The 22,927-nt window shown below is 28.9% G+C and overlaps 1 protein-coding gene across 13 annotated transcripts in view; it reads left to right on the top strand.

Moving 5' to 3' along the window:
• LOC142326451 (ATP-binding cassette sub-family C member 5-like) overlaps positions 1-22,927 on the top strand; it is a 256,658-nt gene that overhangs the window by 83,518 nt on the left and 150,213 nt on the right. For all 13 annotated transcript variants that reach the window (XM_075369001.1, XM_075369080.1, XM_075369052.1 and 10 more), the window contains exons 6-10: positions 514-656; positions 4,265-4,355; positions 5,783-5,956; positions 8,697-8,844; positions 10,798-10,946. In XM_075369001.1, the coding sequence (XP_075225116.1) occupies positions 514-656; positions 4,265-4,355; positions 5,783-5,956; positions 8,697-8,844; positions 10,798-10,946 (705 nt within the window). The remainder of the gene's footprint in view (positions 1-513; positions 657-4,264; positions 4,356-5,782; positions 5,957-8,696; positions 8,845-10,797; positions 10,947-22,927) is intronic.

Raw genomic sequence — 22,927 nt, 5'->3', positions numbered from 1 at the left:
AATATAAATAAATTTCTTGAAAATACATTTTCCTTGCTTAGTTGTTTTTGTTTTTAAGTTGGTCACTTTACACTAAACTTTGTCCCTTAATTAGATAACTTGCAAATACATTATTTTAGCATATAAATTTATCTTTTCATTTTAAAATTTATTTAATTAAGTATATATTATATTTTATATTTCTGGATAAGTTGTTTAACATTTTTATTACATCTGGAGTTTGTCTGTAATAAAAATGACAGACAGACTAATTAAAAAATTACTTGTACAGCCTGAGAATAAATAAATGGAAGTAGTGGAGAAAACTAAATGTGTTTGTTGTGTTTTTACTGGATATGATATACAGAGCAAATAGTATACTGATTTTGTTTTAAGTATATGGTACAGTCTACTTTAACTTAAAAGGAAACTGATAAAGCTAGCCTGATACTTTGATTTTAATTATTAGTAAGTAGTAGTTATATTTATAAATCGTGAAAAAAATTTATATATGTATTTAATAAATTGTTTCAGACAGTCTGCATGAGATCATTAATAAAATTTGCTGAGGTTCCAGAAGCTCCGCTCTCTGAAGGATTTAAATGGGCTGCGTTGTTAAGCATTACAGAACTATTACGTACTGTATTATACTCTACTACTTGGGCAATTAGTTACAGGTATGATGATTAATAATATGATTATTGTTTATTGGTATAGTTACTATGGTTCTGTGTTAATTACTACCAAACTATATGAAATGTATACTTCAAACATGTTATTTAAGAAAGATAGTTTAACAGGGATCTCCTAAGCATATTTTCTGCACCAAGCAAACTTTTTGTGGCCGCCTCATATTTTGGTACTTGTCAGATTATTAAAATTTGAAAATTTATCTAAAACAAACAATTTCAATTGGAAATAAAAGAATATAATAAAAGTTAATTCAAAAATTTTTATTTATAAAAAAATGCAGTATACATGTATTATTTAAGAATAAAGTATAAATGTGAGTATATATTAAAAAAAATAAAATAAAGGCTTATAAAAATATTCCCTAGCTTTTTTTTTATAATCCTTCAGCAGCTGTAAAAAATTGAGAGTTTTAGCTATACTGCCTATTGAAATGGTAGCTAGTCTTGACTTCCTAATTACTTGAAAAACTGTGCTTCTCAAGTAATTTTTTATTATTTTCAATTTGTAGAAACTTCTCTCTCTTGGTGCTGTTGACACAGGCATAGTTAAAAGAATTCTCAGAGCCACAACAGCATTTGGCACTAAGTTATTTTTAGAATAAATTCCAGTATTGCTATTGGTGGCATGTTCAGTGGGAGAAGGTCCGATATAACTAATAATTCATCATCGAGTTCAATACCATCAATGTTGGTATGTGCATTATCACTCAAAGTTAAATAAAAATCTTAGTAGGTTTGGAGAAGCTATTTTATTTTGTAAAGCTTTGATTTAAATTCCCAATGTCGTACAAAACAATACATAAAATTCATGAAAGAGTATGAATACCTCAATAAAATGGAGTTAATCAGTGAATATTACATTCAGAAATCAGGGTATCACATTCCCCATCATCCTGTCTTCCGAGAAAATAGTATTACTACCAACCTTCGAGTTGTGTTCGACGCATCTTGTAATCCGATACTAATTGTTCATTAAATGACTGTTTAATGGTTTGATGTGTGGTTCAAGAAGAACTGTTCTCCATTGTATTACGCTTTTGTTCTCACATTTATGCCATGACTGCTGATATAGAGAAGATGTATCGACAAATTTTTGTAGATCCACAACAGACACAATATCAGCTAATTTTCTGAGAGAGAGGGTTCATCTCAACCGATCAAGACCTACAGATTATTGACTGTAATGTATCAGACAGCTTCAGTGCCGTTTTTAGCCACCAGAACCTTGAAGCAATTAGCACTTTAGAGTGCAGATACATTTGTTAAAGCAGCAGAAGTTGTTCTCACAGACTTTTATATAGATGATTTGTTGACTGGGACAAACTCCCTATTGGAAGCTTTAGAACTACAGACTCAATTAATCAATTAATAGAGTGTTGCAAACAAGGAGAATTTAATTTAAGAAAATGGCAAGCAAACGATTCTCGATTGATTAAAAATTTGTCACCAGAAAGTTGTGAGTTTGGATACAACTACAACATAAAAAACGAACATAAAAGTTCTGTCATGGCTGTCATCTATTTCCACAAATTGGAATGTTTTCATTGCCAATAGAATTTTGAAAATTCAAAACTTAACAGATATTAAGGGCTGGAGACATGTTCCAAGTGACAAAAACCTGGCTGATCTGGCCTCATGAGGTGTCAATGCTGATCAACTGATAGATTCATCTTTGTAGTGGAAGGGACCACATTGGCTATCAAGTGATTGTACTTGGAAGAGTGTGTCAATAATTGTAAAGCTGTCGGTAGAATGGTGACTGCACTGCTGATGGGCATGGGATGCCATGCAGTCGTGAGGTGTAGCGGCATCTCGATATTTATTGTGGTGAATGTCACGCGGGACTCTGCGATGGAGCCGAGTGGGAGTAGGAGGTCTGTCTGCCTCAACCTAGTGGACCAGACCTGAGTCCATAATTTAACCTAAGTCAGGAGTTTATTAAAGCATAAACTGAGTTTCATAAGGGAACTAGGACTAAATTTTGTTGTTGCGATCAACATGTTTGGTGGTATGTTGTGTATATTTTGCCTCGAATTTCGAGACATTCACATAATTGACTCATAATAAGTAGAACTAGGTGCAGGGTTCATGGTTCCATGAATTCAGTTAGCTGATTCAGAGGGTAACGATGTAGGACATTCAACATGTCCGGACAAGGCCTACAGCGAAGGGAAAAGCTGAGTTTGAAAATCGCTGATGTAAATGTCTACCAAGGCATTTACATCGGTGGCATCCCAACAAGGCCTGGCTTATTACTATGAGATGTAAAAAGTTAGAGGGCAAAAGATGACTCCTGTTAAAGTCCATCAGGGCTAGGTTTGATTGGGAGGGGGGCGTGGCGACCGGAAGTGTCACAAGGCAGGTGTCTTCCCCTATGGGGTTGGGATGTCTGTTTCTTTTTAAATTATGTAGACTACTACTTTTACATGAAATTCTAACACACTATGCTTCAGCTCACAGAACTTCATGGTTCTTATGTTTTCTGATGACTTCCTCTTGAGTAATCCCGTCCTGAGATCTGACAGAAAGACTGTTTTACTCAAGAGGAAACTCGCATTAATAAAAAATGAAAGAGGAAAAACCTTTTCTTTGCAAATATTGTTGTTATCCATTGTTTTCAGCTGTGCAATACTCAATGGCTAAAATGTGTGATCCTCAAGTTTGTTGTTCAGGCTTTATCCACTATAAATTAATTAATGTTCTCACTAACTAGTGGAAGGACTGCCTGCTCCCTTTCATGAATAATTTCTTTATATGGACTCCTCATAGTTAACCATCTGTCATACAATCTCTATTAAAGCTGCATGTTTCATAAAATTGTACAAGTCTCTGCATGAGGCATGTGTCAGCGTATTTACAGGTCTCTGATACTTGTGTGGTACAGTATCCTTATCAGCATAATAACATTTTTTAGATATGCTGTTACCCCCTTTTTGAGGTACTTTCAATTTCTGTCTATGTTTCTGATACCTCCTTATTCACAGCTAACAATTTTAGTATGTTCATTTCATTTCAATTTGGAGATACACCTTCTTTGCCCACACCTAGTCTCTCAATTCCAAGGGCAGGGAATAGGAGATTATTAATCTACTTTCTAAAAAATGGACAGATTTATTTTAACATCCTTGATTGTTTTTAATATAACACTCTGACATTACTTTGTCAATTAGCTCTACAAACACTACTTGTTAATTGCATTTTGAATTCTGTTTAATATAGAATATATACAGTTTTATTTTACATTACCCTAATAAAAAATAAGTACAGAGGATAGCAGATTTTTAATAAATTTTGTTAAAACTAAAAGCTGTAAATTGGTAAAGTATGTTTTACACGTAAAAAGTTTGATGTATTACAATTTGATGATAGGAAGTGATTGATTATCTGATCTTTAATGTTTAAGAATATTTGTGATTGCTTTTATTCAAATTACTGAGGCTTATTAATTTTTTAACTTTTACTCAAAAATGAGATTGTGAAATACATTAACGTATGATTTAGTGTGAAAGTATTTTAATCGGAACTTTAATATTCTTCTCTGCTTCTTTGTAAATTATGAGATGAATATGATATTATTTTATTTTTAATTTCAGAACTGCTGCTAGATTACGTTCTGCTTGTCTTACTCTACTATTTAAAAAAGTTATTCGTCTTAATTCCCTTGGAGATAATTCCATTGGTGGGGTAAGTACTTTGCTCTGAAATCTATTTTTATTAGTTTTATAAATTTTGTATATTATTTATATTTTCTAAACATTTGCAGAAAATTTATTTAAATTAAAATCCTTGATTGCAGCTGTAATCATTGAGTTTCAGTGACATTAAAAAATAAATATTATTATATGTAAAATAATTTGGTTTAATGTAACTGGGCGTAGATAATACATACGAGAGTAAATCAAATATAAATGAGATTTTGACCATGCAACAAATGAAGAAGTATTAAGGAGAATCAGGGAGAACAGAAAAATGCTATATATTGTTGAATATAGGAAAAGAAAGTGGCTAGGACATTGTATGAGAAGAAGGTGTTAATTATTGGATGCGATAGAAGGCTTGATAAGTGGAAGCAAAGGAAAAGGAAGGAAGAAATTTCAAATGGTGGTTGGGATTATAGAAAAGGGAAAATATGCAGAAACAAAGAGGTTATCAAAGGATAGAACAAGGTGGTTAGCAGCAACTGTGACAGGATCTGCCTTAATGGCAGAACACTATGATTGAATGAATGAATGAATATAAATGTGATATTAAATATTAAAATATTAAATATTAAATGTAATATTAATATTCAGTTAATATTAAATATATGTACGTACATATAATTCATCATCATATTGGTTCATTATGCTAATTAAATTCAATATTAACAGCTTAACCACTAAAAAACACAGTAAGTCAACTATTGGTATTAGTTTTTTTAGGTTTTATTTATTATTGGGTTTCGGTGGTTAAATTTTTAATGTATATAATGTGTAATTACATAAATATACCATAAAACAAATATGTAATTGTAATTACATTAATAATAACATAAAAAATGTATAGATAGATAAGATACTCTATTGTGTTTAGTTTAAATCTATAGATTCTTTTTTCCTTTCTTTAATGTAAAAGAATAAAGCCTCTAAAATTACTTAGAGAGGTTAAGTAAAAACATCATATTACCTAGATTGTATGTTCAAAAGTGCAGTAATTAGTTCACAATTTGCTTTTAGAAACAACTGGTTGTAGCATTTCCTAAAAGCAAAATCACTAAAAATACTTTAACACGAGTTGCAATTTAAATTATATTTTTACAAAAAATATTTTTCATTAAATCAAATATTTAGATCATTGATAAAAATATTATGTTTTTCACCAAGACGTATAAAGGCTCAAGGATCTTTGCTAACTTATCACTGGTTGCACATTATAAAATTATTACAAAAAGATACAGTACTATCAGTATTACACGGTTACTTATTAATTAAAAAAAAAATTAACATTTCTAATGAAAACGTGAAGTTTGCAAAATCTAAGCATTTTTGTAGCGATGCTGGAATGATTATGTAATAGACTTGTATGAAACTGTATTGTTTGTTGAAGTTATAGGGGTTTTTATTTGTTTTCAGCTTATAAATCTGTTTGCAAATGATAGTATGAGGATATTTGATATGGTGCTGTTTGGTCCAATGATTCTGGGAGGACCAATTACTATGTTATTTGGCATTATTTATATACTCTGGCTTCTTGGTCCCTGGGCTCTATTAGGAATGTTAATCTTTTCTGTATTTTATCCTATTCAGGTAACTATTAATAGTTAACAGATTAAAATTTTAGTTTATAGTGTTTACATTTATTTGTATAATTTTTGGGTAATTATTATAATACTAGAATATAAAAACAGTAATGGCTGTTATATTTGTTTTATTTTAATAAGTACAGTTAGATTTTACAAGATGAAAAAGCAAATCAAAGTAGTGACGATCTATCTGAAAAAAAGAGAAACCCTGAGAAATCTGTATTCATTTATTACATTTCTCTAACAGGTTAATTAAAAACAATTTAAAGGTAATTTAAAAAAATATCCATATCATAGACATTCGTTTGAAATTAATGTAGAATTACACATCTATCAAACTTAAAAACTAAATTGAAAGGTTTAATTTTCAGATGTGTTTCTTAATTTTATCATTTTCAACATAAAACTTACAAGAATTTTTCACAGAAGTTACTCATGTTTTATGTTACTGTGCCTACAAATTATTTGATTCTATTCTCTAATAAAACTTTTGTTTAAAACCAATTTTTCTTTTTTTATCTTTTATAATAAATTGCTATAACTGTTGTGATTTTAGCCTTAACAGTACATTTATTCCAACTCCAAATTTAAGTTATTCAAACTCTCAAAAAGTAATTTGAAAACTTTAAAATTATTACTATTTTTTTTTTTTACTGATCTACCAGGATCCAAAGGGTTGGATCCCTGGCCTTGAAAGTCAAGGAAAGCCAGGGAATATCAGGAAAGGTTTTGAAAGATCACCATAGGTCAGGGAAATGTATTGAAATTTGGAAAATATCAGGGAAAACTTGAAAAATTTTATTTGAGCAGAGAAATTACTAAAAGATAATGAATACTTAGATATTTTCCTCACTGAAGAGGCTTTAATTATTAGAGAAAATTTTGTAGAAACTTTTGTAAATTATACATCTGCTTCAAGTTTGAAATGTACAAGAGCAAAGTGTATAAAAACATACTATTGGCAACGTTAACACCTTATAGAACTTGTTTGGATAGAATTTAATTGAATTTCAAAGTATAACAATTAAAAATTTTTCATTTAAAATTTACATATTTTGAAAATACTTCATAGATTATGTAATATATCTTGTTCATCTTTGGTAATTGAATAATTTGATAAGTCAGAAAATGTATGTCAGTGTTTTCATTCATAAGCTATTCCAGCCCCCTGAGTTTTCAATTCTTCAGGTACTAGTCACCTTGGAGTTCAAATGGATGTGGTAAAAAAATGTATGATGAATGTGCTTACTACTTAGCTTAGACTATTTTAATAATTACTAGTATATATATATATATATATATATATGTAGATGAAAATTAGCTAATAAATTTTGTATTATAATTTAGGATGTGTTATTTTTTATTAGATGTTGATATGAGTTGAAAAGAGTTTATCGAGATAAAATGAATTAATAAATTGAGATTTATATGTCTATGGGTGAGTATATTGATATTCCCATTTAAAAACTTTTATTGTGGTTGGTAATAAAATATTTCATGAAGTTTCAATAAATTCCATAAAAATTTTGATATTAGAGGAAAATATTCTATTTTGGAATGGAAAAGACTGAACTCATAAATATTTGAAAATATACTTACTATCAATTCGAGAAAAGCAATCAACAGTTATATATATTACTAGCGTGAATGCTATAAATTAAGAGTTCCATTCCTGACTAGAAAAATCCATTGAATTCAATCAAATCTTATTGAAATCTCATTGAACTGGATAATGTCTAGCAAAATCCTATTCAGTGATTTTTCAAAATATTCAGCTGGATTCAAAGGTTTCTTCAATTGGCAACCAATTAAATCCAACCAAATCTTATTCAAATTCGATAAAAGGTCTAGCCAGATTCATCTGAAATGAAATCAATTGATTCAATGGATTTTTTGTTTGCAGCAGGGCTGCAAATTTCAAATACACGTCTAACAATGTGCCCAATGATTAAGTAAGTTTTCATGCTGGTAATATACACATATATTGCAGGTGAATATGTGTACTTGAAGTTTTCGAGTAATTTTCAAGTTGAGTTGAGTATTTTAGAATCTAATAGAGACAAGTATTTAAAAACATATTTACTGAGAAATATTTTAAGACTCGTGTATTCTCCATCCCCAATTATTTTTGTCAATAAAATTAAAATACGTCTACTGTGAAATATATTTTCATATTACATTGAGATTAATTTTGTATTAATGATATTGGAAAATATCACCAATTTTTGAATTTCCAAGTTGAAAAATCACAATGTTATGAACCATTTTGAGCGTTTGGAAAATCGTTAGACTTCATCTATATCGCAGTTATTTTAGAGTCAAGAGAACTTCTGAAAATAATCAGTGAAAGTCAGGAAGAGTCAAGGAAAATCACTTTCAAAATTTTGGGGAAACCCTGTCCAAACTTAAATTTGCATTCTTATAATAATAATTAATATTTTAGAAAAATTAATTTTCTGACAGAGGAGTACCTGCTTTCTAATTAGAATAGTCTGTTATAACCAGTTAACTCAATCGCCAAACATGGCTTCTTATATTAAATTGATCCATGTTTGATTCCTAGCTAGGTCTGGGATTTTTTCATTGTTAATCTTATAATTTTGAAAAATATTCTTGTTGGGCAAGTGTCTGTAATGATAGATTAAATAAACAAAATTTGGTCTTTTAAAATGTAGAAAATGTTTTGTCTTATTAATTATTTTTTTATTATATATATAAAACATGTATTCTTCCCTTGATTCCAGTATGGTATGTCTAGATGGGTAGGACACTTCAGAGCAAAAACAATGGCTGTGGGGGATAAAAGAATTCGGCTTATTTCTGAAATTCTCAGCTGTATAAAGCTTATAAAAATGTATGCATGGGAAAAATTTTTTTCAAAAGACCTAATGGGTAAGTTCTAGCATAATGTTAAAACATTTATTAAATAATTTTTTTATAAAAAGTTGTTGTATGTGTGATTATGAACAAACTGAGTTGTCCTAGTGATAATTGTTCTGTAATTCTGCTTAATTGTTGACATTTCAAATGATTTCTTTAATCTGCTTGGTTATAAAAAAGCATGATTGAAAAGTGATTCTAATGAAAATTTAATATAAATTGTGGAAAGAAATCTTTGTAGACTTTTACATAACATACTCCCATTTGTCCACCATCAGTTAAAAACCACTCAAAAAAGCATTAAAACATCACTAAAAACAATGATTTTTATTGTTATTTGTCTAAAACCATTAGGCTGATATGGGAAATAATATAGTAAAAAAAGCAGAAAATTATAAAATTCTTTATTATCCAGTCCTTGAAAATCTTTTTGGCTTAATCAACCTTATCTGAAACATGACCTGTGTTGTAAAATAGCTTTTCTGCATTATGAGGTGTTATAAAATAGTTGTTCCTGAACTAGTCAAAAAGAGTTAAGCTCATCTTGCTTATTTTTGTTGTTTATTTACTTTGAATTAGTCTCTTTGTAATTTTATTTTATAATCCTTTTCCTTTTTAGTGGGTGTCATGTGTTGACAGCCATGTTGTTATTCTTCAAACTATGATACTTTCTCAGGTAAGTGAGAATGGGTACATTGCTGATTGAGGGTCTCTTCTCAATTGATAAGCGTTAGTATTAATTCAATTGGTACATCAGTTACGATGTTTGCCCTCTCTCATAAATCTCAAAATATTCAGGTGAAAAGTGGTATTCTCTGTTTCCTTGGGAAGGATAAACTCTCAATGTTTTGATAAAAAACTTCTTTAATAGTGAGTTACTGTTATTTCATAAAGTTTCAATCACATGTCAGGTATCATTTCTGAAGGTTGTTGGAGCCTGGGTACAAACCTTGCAGCAATACAAACAATATGTTTTCCAAATTTGTCTGTAAGGATTGCCTGATCACCAGGTTTCCAACTTGTCCCAGATTGCATGGATGGTTAGCCTGTAATTGTAAGAACAAAAGTATAAAAAAATGAAAGCTTTTAAAAATTTATAAAAAAATGTAAAAATTCTTACCGGTATGTAGTTTTTGTGAGTGTCTGTCCTCCACAGTTAATATCTATCTGAATGTTCCTGAAATGTAAATGACTTAAAACATTATACATTTTTTCCTATTGTATTTTTTCAGCCTCTTTAGCTCTATATAAAATTTGATTCTCATACATTTTTAGCTTTTAACTACCATCAAGAAACCGCATAACATTCTACCATGTGGTTTCCAAAAATATTCAGCAGAGAATTCAATGTATTACATAACACAGATCCTTACAAATATACTGACAACAGTGTCTCCTTGTAGTTTCTATGCCACTTCAGGTTTTTTAAGTAAACAGTATAAGCCAGGGACTCTTCAACTGTTAGATACAGTAATATACTTTGTGATTTTAATTTTGGATAAAGGTTTTTGATTAGTTTATTAAATAAATAAAGGATGGATTTTAAGCTGAAAATTTGGTTTTTGTCAGCTTGTGATAGATAATTTTGCATTTCCAGGTTTGGGTTATTGAATCATTTCATTCCTTATTTTTTAAGTGCCCTCCTTTATAAAGTGTCAAGAGACATTTTAAAAAGGTTGTGAAGTTTGAAGGAATTAACCATATACCACCTATTTATTCCATGCATTTTTTTCTACAACAGCACATATCTTAATGATAAAGGTAGGACCTCAAGAGGAAAGTTAACTATTTTTGAAGATGTGTGATACTCTTTTCATAGAATTCAAACTGCTGTTCTTAGAATGCTAGTAATATATTTATGAATAAACTAAAAATACTTACTCTTATGGAATGCAAATAAAACTAAGTTTTCTATGAATGTTTCTTTTGGGGTTTTGTATATCAATTTTTTTGTTTTGTTCACAGAAATTAGAAATAAAGAGATGAAGTTGCTGCATATAACTGCTTACTGCCAGAGTCTTACAATGTCTTTGGCAACAACTGTTCCAATTATTTCTGCAATAGTAACATTTCTTTCTCACATTGCTGCTGGAAATAATTTAATTGCTTCTGAGGTAAGTAATTTTTTGTCTGTGTTTATTGCTTTTATTCAAATTAGTGAATAACAATTTTTATAATTATGTATTATCATAGTTGCTTTGTTCTTTAAGAATTGCCATTACCTAAGTTTCATACACATTAAATCTGATTGAAATGAGTTTTGTTTTGTTTCTAGTTATTTTAGTCTATTTAATTGTAAATCATTTTATTTACATACCTTCTGATAATGTGACATGTGCATTATTTATGATATTACTGATATTTTAGTTTTGAATAAATTGTTTATTTTAATAAAAATATATTTTATGCTTATTTAAGTTATATTTAAAATATTTAAAGATACTAATTTGTTTGTTTTAATAAAAATGCCTATTTAAGTATCTTTAAAATATTTACACTTGTATCTGCCTAATTTTGGAACTCTCTTTTGCATAGACTCTTAATTTTCTATATAAATTTCTGTTACATTCATATATCATACAAAAAATTTTTTAATTTTTTCAATCATGTTTTCATGCATTTCTTTAGTTATTTCTATTAATTTTTTAATTACTCCTAATTACTCTTACTTCTAATAATTCAATAATTCTTACTCTAACCTATCTAAATGTTATTGTTGCTACCCATCACCTTACAGTTGGAATTTTATTTTTTTCTGTCAGTGATATTGTTCAATTTTCTGAGTCATAGTCTCTAGACTCCAAGTATCACTTTAAATTTTGTTTCCTTTCATCCATCAATATTTTTGTGTTTATGAGTAAATCCTGTTGATTTTAAGGCTTAATCCTTACTGCCCCTCTAGATTGAACTATTTTCGTGTTACTAAACTCAGTTCGTTATCTGAAAGATTTTGTTTTCTTATTTTTGCTACTTTTTGCCATTCTTTTTATATATCTTCCACTTTTCTGCTGGCTCGATACCTTCTTGTAGTACTTTTAGAAGAGCATACATCCACTCCTGTCGTAATAAAAACCTGCTGTGCTGCTTCCCATTTTAAATGTTATAAGTCCCAAGATATTTACCAAAATCCATTTTATCCTTTGTCTAGCTTTAATTTTTTTTTTAGAATGGAGCTTTCAGTTTTAATTTTGCTCATCACACTGCAGGTTTTTTTCAGCTGTAGAATACTTCTTTCTCATCAGTTATTCATTATGATCTGGATCTGGAGTAATTTTTTCTTTCTTTATTTTGGTCATAGAGAAATTTTCCCACTCTGTATAATCCAGTTTGTATTTTCAATTTTCTGGCATTGTCCATGTGTGGCTTCTTTTTCACTGCTGGTACTGTGTGACCAACATCTTATGCAGAGAAAGTGTGAAATATTGGCTCACATAGCATTCATTGCAGGTATTACTGCCAATTTAGAATTTTTAATAAGGACAAAGTGAATGAAATATTTAATGAATACAGTGTGACCCCCCCCCCCCCTACAATTCTTAACTCTGGATGTAAGGTCTGTTCAGAATCTGACAATAAGCTGTGAAAAAAAGAAATAGTTTAGAGTCTGGTTTCCTATCCTAGTCTCCTTCAAAGTAGCCCTCTTGTGATTTAACACACTTAACCCATCAATCCTTTCATTACTGGAAACATTTTCCTAGGCCTCATTTATAAATGGTTACTGATATTATGTCTCATTGGTCATTTTGTTCTGAGACTGTCCAATTGGGACCTTTTGAGCAGCATCTTCAGCTTGAGAGCAACCAAAAATCACAAGGAGTCTTGTTTGTTGAGTAAAGGAGGAGCCTGGAAAACTGAGGATTCTTTACTTGGCCTGAATCTGGATTAAAGGTGACAAATGTGCAAGTGCATTATTATCATACTACTGTCATTTGTGTGATTCCCATAGGTATTTGTTTATACTGCATCATGCAGAAGTTGCTGAACTTCCATATACTGATTGTTGACAATTGGCCTTCTGGTGCTTATTTATGAAGCACACAACTCCATGGCAGATGAAAAAAATAGATGTCAGAATAACTTGCATTTCTTGCTTTTTTTTGGCCTTCAGGATGATGGTGGGTTCCACATGATGACTGACCTTCTGTTTCTGAACTGTTCCTATATATTTAAGATTCATCATCACTTGCCATAATCTTGAGACAGGTAGGTTCACTATTGGCATACTCTATGACATTTTGTGCAACAACGAAATGAACCTCTCTCTGTTCCAACTAAAAACAACTGTGGCACAAATTTTATGGCCATTCTGTCTGTACTGAAAAAAATTGTTCGTTAAAAATTGTGTGTACAGAACCATCACCAATCCCAATGTTATTTGCAATTACTTTTGAGGAAAAAGTATACCCAAGTATTTTTTGTACAATCTCAGGTCAGTACCCTAGGCTCATAAAGTCATGAACAATTGTAACAGTTACCTCATGTCTTTCGTGGTATATACATGTAAAGCATAAGAAAAAAAACAAAATTTCTAAGCTTAACAAGTCCTTGAAAAACAAGATTCATTTCCTTATATTGTATTAATTAATTACATATTCATAGTATAATTTTATAAAATATCCTTTTCAGTATAGTGTTTATGTTGGTGGTAATACATGGTATAGCTTGTGATGTGGAGTAGTAGATTTATGAAATAAAAAAAGGTAAATAGATCTTCAAGAAATTGGATGTTTATTTTACAATAAGATTTCATTATGTTGTGTAATTCTTTGATTTTTACTATTAATTACTTCATACATGATTGCACTGAGCTAATAATAGTCTAAAATAAAAATAATTGCTTATTTTAGATTTATAAAATAATAATAATAATATAAACATTTTTCAAAATTTTTAAAAACTTGCTTTATACTTTTTAATCATACTGTAATCAATTTATTATCATAACTGTGCTAAATTTCATCAATAAGCAATGTCAGGAAGTATGTTAAATTATTACACCTGCACCCTTAATTTACCCCCATATGGGGGATGTTTGTAAAAGTAATGGTGGAATATTGTATTGTCACCCGACCTTAGTAACTGTGCAAAATTTCATTAATCGGTAATGTTAGGAATTATGTTCAAGATTTGAGGACAAACATGAAAAAAAAAAACATTGTGAGTTAAAGAAAAACAAGAAAAATAATTTCTTATTTTACATTTATCTCTTAAATTATATTAAAAGTTAATTTATAACAATAACCTGTGTAAATAATACATATTACACAGATAAGTATGTTTAACTTGCATAATTAACAGGTATTGTTTGAGATTGAAGATTGAAATAGCTATTTTGAAGTTGTAGGAGTACAAGCAAACAAACCATTCAAAAACATTTCTCTCCTCTTAGTATGGTCAGGTAAAAATTAAGAGATTAATGCCTGCTAAAGGAAATTTATTAAAATAATATTGGAAAAATTATAAATCTATAATTACGGTAACTTTATTATAACTCAGCATTTAATAACTTAATAACAGTTTTAATAATAATGCATTAAATAAAACTTGTATTTTATAATATACAAATTCAACTTTAAATTATTATTATTGATAAACATGAAATTCCAATTTACCTAGTTTTTTTAAATTTTGGAAGAAACATCTGAACATTATTTCTTAATGATAATAAAGAATGTTGAGGTATTGTAAAGTAAAAAAAATGGTAATAAAAGTTGTTCATAGTAATCTAAATGATAGTAGATAAAAGCAGCTAGTATTACTAGAAAGGCTGTTACCAGCCAGTTTCACATCTAGAACATATTGTGTTACCCTCTTCCAATTTTTAACTGTAAATGAAATTTGGTATATCAATAATAACGGGCTATTCACAGGAAATCATCATTGTGTTTCTACTCATACATAAAAGCTCTAAATATCTCTACTTTGTTAGAATTAATTCAAAATACAATTTTAAATAGTTTTAACTATGTGTAGGAGTAAATTTTTTGTTTAACTGAAAAAAATGCTTTTAAAAAAACATTGATTGAAAATTCATGTTCTTTAATTCTTTTTTAACATGAAATTTTTATAAAATTAATCTCAGGTTAGTAATCGCTAAACGTTTTTTTTTTTTTGTAAAAATGGAGTTATGTTTTTGACATTTCAAAAAATGTTCTTACATATTTTATGTAGTTTGATTGTCTTATTTAAATGATGCTTAGTTTTTTTTTTTTTTTAATTGAGCAAATGGAAGTGGGTCCTATATGAATATTTTAAATTAAAATTTAGCATGTATTTCAGTCATATTTAAGATTGTCCTCCGATTTTGTTGGTCCGTTTTGTTATTCTTGCATGAGTAACAAATATAAACTGATACCACTGAAGAACATAGTGGACGTGATTGATTAATTTTGTTTAAAGTGCAGACATGAAAAAAACTTATAGCAATACATATACAAACAGAAGTTCAGTTTGGTAGATATATTTCAATAAATTTCAATTTTATATTTATAATTTTTCTTATGTTTAATTTTCTATAAAGATTGATAATAGTGGTGCAAAACGTTTCTTTGAAGGTTAACACCATTAAATTCTTTACGTGCCTTTAAAAACAGTTCACTTTAGATATTATAAGCTACATTGCAGTTTTTCTAAATTAATTTTAATGGGGCTAGAGAAAAAAAAGGAGATCTACATCATAATCTTCATTAAAACCATAGAATCTTTCTCAAGATCCCAGAAACAGAAAGCTTATTTTTTGAGAAGGCCATTTTAATGTCACAGTGTTAAAATTTTTGTTAATTGAAGGTTAATAGTTTATGTGTTAAAGAGGCCCAAATGTTTTTGATATTATGAAGTTTTTTTTATGATTATTAGTCATTAAAAACAAAATACTTTTTAAGAAGGTTTTGAATGCTGCAGTATTTCAATTTTTGTTAATAAATAGGAACTGGCTTGTACTATATGATTTGGACCTATTTGACACCGATGGTTATCTTATTGTTCCTTAAAGTAAAATAGATTTTAAAAAACACTGATTCAGATATGGCAGAGTTTGTTGAGCCTATAGTTAGTTTTGTTAATTACTTTATTAGAGGTGCCAAAGGCATGAATAATGTTATTTAGAGCTATTAGAAACAAGAATATCTTGTAAGGTTTTAGATGCATTAAACACATTCATTAACTTGTTCGGCTTTCATAAGCCAAATTAATTAGTAGTTTGCATACATTATTGTCAGTTTATTGTATTCATTGACTGGAATAATAATACACTTGTAAAATTTTAATATGGTTGTAGATATGCAGAATTTGACATCTTTTAAAAGGCAATTTACATCAGTTGGTGATTGAAAGATTCAGAGTTGTTGTAAGTTGTGGTTGTAAATATTGCTGTTCGTTCATACTTTGCAGTAGAAAATCATTTGTATTTTGTTTTATTAAAATAAAAATAGTATTATTGTTTCAACAGTATTAAAGTTTTCTAAAATATATTTAATTATTCTATTTTATAACAATAATTTCTTGTTAATTAACGGTAAGAATGTACGAGGGTGGTCTAAAAAGTAATGAGACAACAGTTGCAGTTTGAAAAAACTTTAAACTGAATCTACATTTACATCTATCTTCCTTTACAAAATATCCTTTAAGTGCAACACACTGCTTTCAGTGCTTGATCTATTTTTCAAGCACAAAATTCAGGCCATCTTTCGAAAGAACTTCGAACTTCACCTCCGTGGCTTTTACAACCTCTAATTCATCCCAATTTTTGCACTTTTAGGTGATATTTCAACTCTGGAACAGCCAGAAGTTGCACGGAGGTGGGGAGCTGTAGGAGGAAGTCTGGGCTGTATGGTGGTGAGGAACTGTTTTAATTATCTTTCCGTTAAAAAAAAGTGCAGATTACCTGAGCAACATGGAGGTGTGCATTATTGTGATGCAACAGAGTTCTTCAATTTTTCCAGATGTTTTTTCTGAAATGAGTTAGCATTATCTTCAGCACATTGATGTATGAGATAACATTTACAGTCGTCCCTGTAGGTACCTGATTTTGGTAAATGAATTCTTCATGATTGAAAAAGATAATCATGCACTTGCGCTCTGTGCCGCTTTTGCTTTTTTCAGAGATAGTGAAGAAATGGACTTCCACTGGGAGCTTTGTTGTTTCATCACAGGATCATAATGGAACATCTACCTCTTATCAACAGATACCACATTGTGCTTAAAAAGTGTGTTTTTTTCTTCTTGTTGCTAGCCAAAAATTCTTTGCAGGTGAATGCGCAGCACTCTGTTTGGTCAGATGTTAGGAGTCGTGGAACTTAATGACACAATGCATTTCATATGCATCCACTTACTCAGTACTGTGTTAACTGCTTTTTGAGTTGTGTACCAGTTTCCTCAAGTTTATTAGTGCTGCACACTAATATGAGGATCTTCTTGAATGGTGATGCAAACTATGTTCATCAGAATGTCGTTAATCAATGTGCTTGGTTAACCTGCTCTCACCATGCCTTCCATGTTCTCTTGTTTGGTAAAATATGCGGCAAGCCAATGAAAACATGTTGCATGTGATACAGACCCTTCATTGAATGCTTTATTCAATATTTTATATGTTTTGGAAGCGTGATTTTTTAAATGAAAATTGAATCGCATAAGTTGATAGATACTTATTCCATGGTAGACAATTACCCAACACACTTTATGCTAGTGGTCTCTGACAATCAGTGACTTCAGTAATTAACTTGTAATTGACACAGGAAGTAGACACATGTGGGTACTTGTAAGCTTGCAGGACTGCTGCTTTGCATGCTTTAAATTTCCCTGCGAAAATGCTTTAGTGCTCATTACACAGTCTCATTATTTTTTGGACCACCCTTGCAATTGCATGTTGATAATATGTGCAAACTATAAACATAAAATATAATTTAAATACTTAATAAATGATAATAAAATATTGATTGATTTAATCATGGTTTACCATTCAGTTTATTTTCATTAATGTTTTTATTATCAAGTTCTGTGTTAAAAAGTCTTTAATAATTTTTGCTAACTGTACTCTAATAAGTTTTGAAACTGATATGTTGCCATTTTAATGTGCTCGTTTTATTATTTTTTTTAAACATCATTTGCCACTAATATCCTACTACTTACAATGAATCTGTTGTTTACGTTTGGTGATCTACATGTTAACCAGTTAATTCAATCATATTCAGGAGTCATTAAAACTATTATGTTTTACATTTCTCATTTAATTTTTTGTTAAATTTAATATTAAATTTAAATGTGAAAACTGGTCATTACAAACTGCTAGTGACTGTTATAATTCTTTATAGACAACGTCATAGTTACAGTTTTTTCACTATATTTCAGCAAAAATGGTCAGTTGCCAATGCAAATAATGTAATCACTGAAAATTTGTTAACAGTTAGTGTTACAGATACTAACCATTAACGTATACAATTACTTTAGTAAGTGGTAATAAAGGTTTTGCTGTTAGTTTCCAAGATAATAGAGGTTTTCTGTTGAGAACAATTATTACATTAACTTTCAGTGTACTAGGTTATTCAATTGAAGCATGCTTCATCAGATAATATCACTGAGGTAGAGAAATGAGGATCTGCTTAATAATAAATTAACAAATAAATAAATCCCTCAAAAAAAAAAAATTCAATCCTCTAACAAGATCATCATCTTGAAGTGCGCAAAGAAGTCTGTTAACACATAACTTGAATTCCTTTAGACCTTTTTGTAAAAATTGTATTTCCAGTTAAAGGAAGCCTTCCTGATTGACATTTGAGAGCTTTATACTGTTGCTTCTGGTAACATATTGTTTGTTTTTCAAAGTGCTGCTTCTTCTAGACCTATCTGATCAAAGAGCATGTCCAATGCCTCCATTATTTTCAAAAATTTTGTTCAGCATATGTAAATGTTGATAGGTCACTAGTGGAGAATTAGCAAATCTCATATGTAATTCTTCATATATAACAACAGTAGTAACCTTACTATTTGTCCACCAATTCTGAAGAATAAAACTTATTTTTTATTTATATACTTAAACGCCACTGTTCTCAATACAGATACAAAAATCTGATGTAGACAACATATGATTTCATTGTACGCCTATTAAATTAAATTTTCACTTTTTTTTTTTTTAAAATGAAAGTACATAAAATTTTATTTCATTAAAAATTTCTGATATTTTTATTTTGTTATTGAATTATTATTCATCATAAAAATTTGTTTACAATGAAAGGTTAATAATTATTAATAAATCAATATATTTAAATTAAAAAAAAAAGAGTAAAAAGGAGATTAAGTCTAATTTAAACCGATGTGCCTTCCCCTAAGATCCAAATATTTCATTAATTAAAATTTTATTTGTTTATAATTCTGGAACCATGAAAATAAGTACCACTTATGATGTATCGTTGAAAAGCTCTCAATGAGGGCTTGTTACTGCAGTTAAGAAAAAGTCCAAAATTCAAATTTTTTTGGATTTTGGGCTTTTTTGGACACTTTTGGTTCATTCGATTGCAATAAAAAGGAGAGGTGCACAACTACATGTTATAACAGTTCTAAATCCAAAATTTCAACATCCTACAGCTAATCATTTTTGAGTTATGCGAGATCTGTATATTACATATTTATGATGTGCATGTATATGTATGATATGTATGTATGTACATACATACATACATATGTACGTATATACAGACATCACGTCAAAACTAGTCAAAATGGATTCAGGGATAGTCAAAATGGAGATTTCCATTGAAATCTGGAAACCAAAATTTTTCGTGATCACAATACTTTCTTTATTTTGTACAAGAAGTAAAAATGAACTGAACAATATTTGAATACTAGCAGATTAATTATATCGATTGATTACTGTTTACTACAAAGCCAAAATTTTCCAAACGTGTTACAGAATTTACATTTGGAGGCAAGGGAAGTGTAATTGTTTTTAACCCACTACATATTCGCATGCGTGTAAATTTATATATAATATTAGTATATTTTAATTTCATCATTGTTTCAATTATTTGAAGTAATGTAATATTCAATCAACGATGTTTTATGATATATTTTTTAGTACTATAGGCATTTTCGTAATTATTTTGCTTATGTAATTATTTTATTTACTGTAGTAGCAAAATAGTCGTCAGTGAAAGGGCTAAAATATAGTTATTTATGTGATATAATCTTTTTTGAATAAATTTTTATTTTGACAGGTTTTTTATTGCTGTATATATTTATTTATGTTGCTATATAGGAGTAATATAATTTAACATTACTTTGTTTGGAACTGTTGCCTATCTTGATAAGCAGTTGATTTTGTCATAAAACATAAATAATAATTATAATTAACTAAATTATTCAGAATATGTAGGTGTCTTACAAATGAAGAGTGGGAAATAAAGTGTTTCTTTCCAGTAATTCATTGCATTTTTTTTTTTTTTTTTTTAGTGAAAAATGAATATTACATATGCTTGACATTTGAAAAGTACATCTAAGTTTTATACTTCTCAAATATTTGGTTTAATTTTATTTATTATTGCTAGTATTTTAATTGAAAGTTATATACAATACTTACAAGGTATTTGCTCAAGAATGTTTTATGGATAACTATAAAAATATTTTTGTGAATGAAAATTTTTTCTTTTAGAATTGTGTAAACTTTTATTGGCTCTGCTTGATGACATTGATAATACATATATCCCTGTGATCACTGCTTGAATGTTGATAGTTCCATGGCACAAGCTGTTGTTATCCATTTTTACAGAAATCTACTAATATTAAACTAAAATCTTTCTTTTTGTCTCTGTTTTTATGCCACTTGTGCAAATAATGCTTTCTATTTATGAAAAGGATTCAGTTATCACAAAGTACTAAGTTTGAACTCATAGTGAGTGAGTTTCCTGAAATTATTTGGCATTTGTGGATTTTATGAACTAAAATAATGTGTAACGATACATCACTAACTCCAAGTGGATGTTCTATTAGTGAAACCATTTGTTTTACAGTTCCACGCAGTTAAAAAAGTGACTTACAGTAAGATTATCTGTGAAAAATGCCTTGCCTATTGCACATGATAAAATAGGAATTGTCAGAACCTGGTGGATATGAGTGATGGGGATTTCGTAGTTGTCATTTTTTTTGGTCAAAATCAGTTTTGGAAGAGGTTACATGTAGCTGGTTGTGAAATTTTCTTTCCCAGTTATTAATAGAACCTTCATATGATTTGGTAAAATTTGACTAAAGATAGAAGTCTGACAAAATTGTATGATTTGGCAGATAGATTCCAGCTAAATTAAAGCATGCTATTTGAAAATACTTGCTTTACAGAAGAAATTTTTTAAGTAAAGCAAATTCATTAAGTTAACATTCTTAATAAAATTACTATTTTTAACTGAACTATTGCTTTTGTATCTGAATCTAGTAGTCTATGATTTCCATCTTGCAGGAAGTGTGGATTTCATAACTTTGTGTTGTGAATTTACCAGTTCATTTGTATTTCAGAAACATGCAAAGCTATTCTAAACAGCTTATGATATGATTAATGTATTATGATTTTCTTATGCTTGAAGATTGTAGTCCAGAAAGCTACATACATATACAGATATCAAAAAAACTGAAAATTATTAGTATAATTTTTGGTTCTGAAATCATGTTTCACAGTTTAATTTTTTGGCTTTTACTTGTGTTTCTATTTTCACAAATTCAATCTAATTTGTGTAATAGTACTTTTTTTGGCCGTATGAAGTGTTTGATGGATTGATTATTCCATTCTAGAAATTTTAAGCCAAGCTACAAATTTTATTTTGATGAACACATTCTATTCTAATTCTTTAAGTGTCATTCTTAATAAAATGAAAAATTTGAACTGTACCTAGCCTATGATTTCCATCATACAGGAAGAGTTGTGTTGTAGATTTTCATAATTTCAGGTATATGATTATGGATTTAACTCAAAACAATTACAGTGTTAAGTTTCACAAATAACTTTTTTTTATTTCTGGAAGGGAATGTACAAGTGAACATCCTTTATTTGAATCTTTATACAGAAAACTAATTTTATGATTTTTTTTCTAATTCCATTAAATTATTGGCAATATTTTAATAATCAAGATGTCCATTTAGTTCATTCTTATTTTGTGAAAGTGATTCTTGTACATATCTTTAGCCATTTTATATCATTTTGCTTAGCTCATTTTCTACTTGAATTTATTATTGTCAAAACTTCAATACTAAGCTGGTTTGAATAGCACATGTTTCTCCAAAACAAAATAAAATATTTATAAAGCTTCTTAATAGGTAGATAAAGTACTCAAGGTGGTTCATATAACAAACTTAGACTATCCTGAAAAAGTATTAAAATTATATTTCAGCATAGGCTACTAATACAATTCCTGTTGTTCTAATTACTCTATAAAATTCACTACTAGCCCACTCAAATCTTTCAAATTAACTAAATTAATTGCTTAATTCAAAATTCAATTTTTAGGGAATTATGTAATTAATATTTTTTTTTATTTTTATAACTCATTATCATTTTCTGTATTTAGAAATATTATAATGTACTTGAATCTATTGGCAAGCCGATCGAAGAACTGTTAACTTCAGACTGACTATTCTTTTAGTTAACTGTTCTTAAATTTTTTCTTCTACTTAACTTCATTTAATTCAGTATTATAATGTTAATTAATAGTTATGCCTTTTTATTTATGTAAGTGCTAATATGTTACCTGAAGTTATGTAAATTTGTTATATGAATATTTAAAAATTACAAATTGTAATAAGACTAATTTATGCCCTATCACAATATTTGTTATTATATGTAAATCTATACTTAAAAATAAATTGTAGTAAACAGATTTAATGTCTTTTTAATGGTTATCATGATTCATTTTTTTTCAGCTTAAATGAAATATAAGAATGAAGGCATCACATATAATGTATGTTTAGATGCTTCTTATCCTACAATCAATGACATTTTTATATTAAGCGTTAATCAATTTGTCATGAAAATGTATTTTCTGTTTTTTCAGGGTCTTTATTATTTCTATTCTTATCATAACATGTAGTTTTGTTTACCAAAATAACAAAACTATGATGATAC

Source organism: Lycorma delicatula, chromosome 1 (assembly GCF_047948215.1).
Source record: "Lycorma delicatula isolate Av1 chromosome 1, ASM4794821v1, whole genome shotgun sequence".
Lineage (NCBI taxonomy): Eukaryota > Metazoa > Arthropoda > Insecta > Hemiptera > Fulgoridae > Lycorma > Lycorma delicatula.
Note: the sequence above shows the minus strand (reverse complement) of the source record. Positions and strands in the feature narration are given on the sequence as shown.